We start from the raw sequence: 6,989 nt of genomic DNA, 5'->3' as shown, positions 1-6,989 counted from the left end.
TTCGTTTACTAAGAATTCAATACAACACAGATATACATATATAGGCACTCAGGCCTTCACAAAGGGTATATATATATACTGGCACTTAGGCCATCACAGGAGTATCATCCATCTATTCATCAGAGTAATTTGACAGGCCATTCGACCATTATGTATTATTCACTACCCCTTACAAACACCCTTTAGCAATTAAGTCATTTCAAATTATAGTATTCCTCTCATGAGATTTCCAAGAGACATCCATCATGGATCAATTCTCTTATGCATTATTCTCCCTGAACCTCTACCAAGGAGCCATTTCCAATTAAAACCCTATACATCAATGCACACATATAATCAGATCACATCATAAACAAATCACAACTATCCGACATTACAAAAACGTCCTTATACTCTTAGTGCATATCATTTAGTTATACATTCTTATATCACATTTGTTTCCATTATGACACATCCGTCAAGTCAAACCATCATCCCATTTTGGGACAATCCCAACCTCAATAAGTTTTATTCAATGCCATCAGTGGCAATTTTCTCAATTTAATACATTGTACTCTATCAACCTTATGATCTATTCACTTATGTTCAATCAACATTAATTCATCATGGAATAAAATCCCATATTTCAACATTGAAGTACCTAACACATCATTTCCATAGTTATTTTAAGGTATTCACATTCCTGAATTCACATTTTGAAGATTCGAATTTCTTCTACATCCAAACATCTTAATTCATCATAGTGTATGCCCTCCACAGGGACTTACAAACATAGTTTGACTAAGCTTACACATAAGCATCCATATTCGAACTTTCATAAATCCATTTGGATTCCAAGACACTCACCATGTTATAGTCATACCACTAATCCCATGCATATCCAATTGTTTTAACCACTCCCTGTATATAGGAAAGATTCACTAACATCATTATCACAATATCAACTAATTTCAATCATACTTACCTACCATAAGTCCATAATTTAAACTATGGTAGCATTCTACCAAAATGATTAGTCATACTTTCAATCGCTCTCACTGAGCCCTCAATTACATCAATTTTACTTACAACATCTATGACTGTGGAGCAATCAACACTGCAACCACAACCTCAGTCTAAGGACTAGCATTTGGTGCTCCAGGGTTGTCACGAAGGCGTCTTATAATGACCACACATATATCACGAAGGAATGGGCTGATCAGACCCACACTAAGGAATCACATGTGCAGTAATCAATAAGAGTCTATGTACAACTATACAGCACTTATCACAATCATACAACATCAGAGTTCCCTAAGAAACTGCTCTGATACCATAAAATGTAACAGCCCGTTACGTACCGGTAATGTTATCATTGCATATGGTATTAAGCGCAGTTACAATCACAGTAATTGAGTTAATTAAATTACGGGTAAACTTTTTCCTTTCTTACATTCTTTGCTTTAAACATTAACCATTTTCGTAATCAATTAAAACAACGCAATAATTGTAAATGCAAAGCTCGCGGAAGCATAAAACATACCAAATATAATCTCTCTAAGCAATACCATTTATTTTAGAGTTTATAAAAACACATTTTCAAAATTTACACTGTGGTAATCGATTACCACCTTGAGGTAATCGATTACCAAAGGTTACTGTAGAAGTCAGAACCTCAAATTGGGCTCCCCTGTTTCCTGGTAATCGATTACCAAGGATTGGTAATTGTTAGCTATAAATTATGATTATTTTAATGGCTTTATTTTTACAATATTTGAGTTGAAGGCTGGATATTAGTGCATGGTAATGGGCCAAATGAGTGCCAATCAGCCCAAAGGTAAAAAAAGAGAGAAAGAGATAAACTAATGATTTACTACTCTCTTTTATTATTTTTACTGCAGTTTGGAAGCAAGATCAACTCTTTAAAATCAAGATCAAATCTGAACCATTGGATGGACATAGAGATGGATGGACAGCAATGCATTTGGAGGCAGCTTTATAATTTTTAGTTAAATAGGAGTCTGAGTCATTTTAGGGTCAGAGACCGTACTTGTTAGTTTCAGTTTACGTTTAGAATTTTGTATTTTCTCTCTTCGAATCTGAGTGTTAAGAAATTGTCTTGAAAGCTGGTGCTTGTTCTTCAATTCTTGATCTCGAAGTGAATTGACAACGCAACTTCAAGGAAAGGAACCACGGATCTGCATACGAGCTACTGTTTTCACATTTCTGATCTTTTTCTTCCTAGCTCTAGTTTAGGAACTTTGACTCTTTAAGAACCGGTTTGTAACTTTACCTTGAGTTTTCTTTCATGAATGTTTGTGATGCATGTTTCTTTACTTTTAGATTTGTAATATTTTTGAATATGGGTTTCTGATCTTTTCCTTTCTGGGATTCACGATGATTGGGTGATCTTTAATTTTCTGAATACTGTGATGGTTTGCTTTAGATTCATTTGATTAACAAGATTTTGATTTTAAGTTCAAGAACACCATGGGAATGGGTCTTGAATAATTTTTGCATAACTGTGATTGGGAAATCAGGTTATGTCCCTTGTTAATTGAACCCTTGAGGTTAGGGATAACCCAAGGAGGTCTTTGATACAATTTTTAAAGATTTAGAAGACTTTGGGAAAAGATCCTTCTAAAGATTAAAATCTGGAACTGGGAAGTTTCAGATAAAATAGCCATAGTAATTCGAATTCTGATACTAAAGTGCCGTAGCAGTTACAAAACGCAGGAATGCGAAATTTTTCCTTCATCCATGATTCAAAGAATTCCAGAACCTTATAATTGATACATTTGTGATTAGATATCTCTCTGTTAAATTTTGTTTAATACAAATCTGATAAATACTATGTTTGATTTAGTCTTTTCTTAGTTTTAAAAGATTGATCACTTAAATTCAAGAAATTAGAATTTGGAATTAAAAAGGAAAACTAAACAACCTGTTCCCTGAGAACGATAACTCTTTCTCTTGAGAAAAATACTACACAACAAAATGGCGCCGTTGCCGGGGAACGGTGTTTGATTTTATTTTCTTTTTGTGATTCTGTTTTAGACTTCTTGATTTTTTTATTTTTTTTATTGAATCTTTTTCCTTTTTACATTTTTGTCTTGTTACCTACTAACTCCAATTCCAAGTTCTTGTGAGATTTCTGCAGAATTCAATTTAGATTACAGCAACAAGCAGTATTACAACCTATTGAAGATGGCAGAATCGAACCAAGGATCTGTTAATGGAGAAAACATCAATGGCAATGGGAATGGCAACCATGCTCTAGTTATGGTGGATGAAGAGCTTCCCATTGCTGAATATGCTATTCCATCACTTGATGGAGTAATTCCTGGTATTGTCCAGCCTGGAGTGGAGGGGAACTTTGATCTCAAACCAGGGATGATACAGCTGCTGCAATCCATGACTCAATACCATGGATTACCCAAGGAAGATCCCCACAAGCATATTACAAAATTTATGAAAATTTCCGATACATTTTCTGTTCATGGGGTGTCCACAGATGCCATGAGAATGAGGTTGTTTCCCTTCTCTTTAGCTGGGGCAGCAGAAGAATGGGTAGAAGATTTGCCTGCACAGTCCATCACCACATGGAAGGAGCTTGGAGAAGCCTTCCTTATGCGGTTTTTCCCACCCAGAAAGGTGTGTGATTTGAGGGATGACATAACAGGGTTCAGACAGTATGTTGATGAGTCAATCCATGAGAGCTGGACTAGATTTAAGGGGCTGATTAAAAAGTGTCCTACCCATGGTCTTCCTAAGTGGGCTACCATTCAGATTTTCTATAGAGGATTGAGTCACCAAGGCAAAACTCACTTGGATGCCACTGCCAATGGAATGTTTTTATTGAAAAGGTATCCAGAAGCTTTTGAGACACTTGAGAGGATAAGCCAAAACAGCTGTCAATGGCCTGAACAAAGAGATGAAGCTCCAAAGAAGGCAGCTGGACTTTATGAAGTGACTGAAATAACATCCATGGCAGCTGAGATGGCAGCAATGCATAACACTTTCAAGGTTTTAGTCAAGCAAATGGCTGAGACCAAACAGCAACCACCTGCTCAAGTGGCTCAAACAACACCAATCTGCTCACTTTGTTATGGAGCTCATTTTTTCGAAGAATGCCCAAGCAAACCCTCTTCAGCCTTTTATGTTGGTGACTACAACAAAAACTACAATAATAGAGGAAATTATAACCAAGGCAGATGGCAGCAACAAGGTGGGAATTTTGGCCAGAATCAGGGCCAAAATTACCATCAAAATGTTGGAAATAGAAATCAGAATCAGCCCTTCCAAGGAGGGCAGCAACCTTATCAGCCAAAAGTCCCATTTCCACCCGGTTTCAACTCACAAATGCCTCAAGATCAGCAAGGGCAATCTAATGCAGAAACTCAGCCTCTTCCTAATGATCAGTGGTCAAACCGGATGCTGCAAAATCATGAGGCCATGCTTCAAAGTCATGGAGCAATCTTAAAAATCTTAGAGACACAAATGGGGAAGATTGCTTCCTCTCTTAGCAATAGACCGGTGGGAACTCTTCCTAGTGATACTGAAGCACCAAGGAAAGAGGGAAAGGAATCTTGTAAGGCTCTCCATTTGAGAAATGGAAGAGAGGTTGAACAACCAGAGCATGTTATTAGGCCTTCTACCTTGAGGAAGTTGGCAGAAAAAAATGTTCAACCAATTGAAGAAGAGGAAGAGCCTAATGTAATTGAAGTGCAAGACTCAGAAAACAACAAGGAGCAAGGTGATTTGGGAAAAACAGAAAAATCAGCACCTAAATCAAAGGAGCCAGCCAAACCTACGCAGCAAAATGAAGGCACTTCACCAAGATCAAGGGCAAGGCAGATTCCATTTCCACAAAGGCTACAAAAACAAAACCAGGAGCAGCACTTTAAAAGGTTCTTAGAAATCCTCAAACAACTCCAGATCAACATTCCATTTGTGGAGGCCCTTCAACACATGCCAAGCTACATCAAATTCATGAAGGATATCCTATCAAGAAAGAGGAGAATAGAGGAGTTCGAAACAGTGGCACTTACCAAAGAATGCAGCAGCATTGTCTCTACAAAAGTACCTCCTAAAATGGAGGATCCAGGTTCTTTTACTATTCCATGTGTTATAGGAGATAGGTATATTGGTAGAGCTTTATGTGATTTAGGCTCTAGCATCAATTTGATGCCTGCTTCCATTTTTAAGCAATTAGGAATAAAATCTGCACCCACAACATTAACTCTCCAATTAGCTAATAGGTCTATTGTATACCCTGAAGGAAAAGTGGAAAATATTTTAGTAAAAGTGGAAAAATTTATTTTTCCAGCTGACTTCATTATCCTTGATTGTGAAGTTGATGAAAATATTCCTATTATAGTATGAAGACCATTTTTAGCTACAGGGGGTGCAATGATAGATGTGAAAAAAGGAGAGTTAACAATGAGGGTAAATGATGACACTATGACCTTTAGTGTTTTTAAAGCCATGAAATATGTAGATGATGATGTTGATGATTGTTCTGCTATATCTGTAATTGATACTTTAGTTGCTGCCCATTTACACGAAAATTTGGAAATAAATGACTCTGCATGTGATTCTGCCATTTTTGAATTTTATGAAAATATTGCATCTAATCATGATCATGCATGTGCATTGAAGTCTTATCCTACTAAGTTCTTTGGTGACAAACATTTTGAGTCCCTAGGACTTTATGAGAGAGTCACCAAACCTCTTAAACCTTCCATTGTGGAATCACTTGAAGTGGAGTTGAAAGAACTCCCAACTCACCTTAAATATGCTTTTCTAGGAAGAGATAATACCCTCCCTGTAATTGTAGCTGCTGCCCTAAAAAATAATGAGGAGAATCAGCTCCTAAGTGTGCTTAAAAATCACAAGAAAGCCATTGGCTGGACCATGGCTGACATTAGAGGTATTAGCCCTTCTTTTTGTATGCATAGGATAAGGCTAGTTGATGAAAATGCCAGTTCTATTGAGCCTCAAAGAAGGCTTAATCCAACTATGAAAGAAGTTGTAAAAAAGGAAGTGATTAAATGGTTGGATGCTGGTGTGATATATCCCATTTGTGATAGTAGTTGGGTAAGTCCTTTGCACTGTGTCCCTAAAAAGGGAGGTATCACAGTCGTGCTTAGTGAAAAAAATGAGCTTATTCCAACTAGAACCATAACCGGTTGGAGGATTTGTCAAGACTTTAGGAAATTAAATGCAGCCACTAAAAAAGATCATTTTCCCTTACCTTTCATAGATCAAATGCTTGAGAAGCTTGCTGGCCAAGAATATTTTTGCTTCCTTGATGGGTATTCTGGTTATAACCAGATACCCTTAGCTCCAGAAGACCAGCATAAAACAACATTCACATGTCCATATCGAACATTTGCATTTAGGAGAATGTCTTTTGGGCTTTGTAATGCCCCTGCCACCTTTCAAAGGTGCATGACTGCCATTTTTAATGACATGATTGACGAGTATGTAGAAGTCTTCATGGATGACTTCTCTGTATTTGGAGATTCATTTGAAAATTGCTTGCTGAATTTGTCTAGAGTTTTACAGAGATGTGAGGAGACTAATTTGGTTTTGAATTGGAAAAAATGTCATTTTATGGTGCAAGAGGGTATAGTCCTAGGCCATAAGGTTTCAAAATCTGGTTTAGAGGTAGATAAGGCTAAGATTGCACTCATTGATAAGCTACCACCACCTAGAGATGTCAAGGGCATAAGAAGCTTTTTAAGCCATGCTGGGTTTTATAGAAGATTTATAAAGGATTTCTCTAAGGTGGCTAAGCCCTTAAGTAGTCTACTGGAGGCTAACAAACCCTTTAATTTTGATGAGCCTTGCTTGAAGGCCTTTGAAGAGCTAAAAACCAAACTGGTTTCAGCTCCCATAATTGTGGCACCAGATTGGTCCATGCCTTTTGAGGTGATGACTGATGCTAGGGTGGCAACACCCTATCACCCACAAACAAGTGGGCAGGTGGAGGTTACCAATAGGGA

General features: G+C 37.4%; 1 protein-coding gene across 1 annotated transcript; it reads left to right on the top strand.

Moving 5' to 3' along the window:
- Nucleotides 1–3,186: 3,186 nt before the first annotated feature.
- On the top strand, nucleotides 3,187–5,364 carry LOC133287381 (uncharacterized). Its single transcript, XM_061484978.1, has one exon. It carries the CDS (start codon nucleotides 3,187–3,189, stop codon nucleotides 5,362–5,364), a length of 2,178 nt encoding a protein of 725 aa, XP_061340962.1.
- Nucleotides 5,365–6,989: the final 1,625 nt, after the last annotated feature.

The sequence above is a fragment of the Gastrolobium bilobum genome, unplaced genomic scaffold (genome assembly GCF_033153095.1).
Source record: "Gastrolobium bilobum isolate Gb01-03AN ecotype WA unplaced genomic scaffold, APGP_CSIRO_Gbil_v1 utg289721, whole genome shotgun sequence".
In the NCBI taxonomy this organism is placed as follows: domain Eukaryota; kingdom Viridiplantae; phylum Streptophyta; class Magnoliopsida; order Fabales; family Fabaceae; genus Gastrolobium; species Gastrolobium bilobum.
This window is presented reverse-complemented; position numbering and strand designations above follow the sequence as displayed.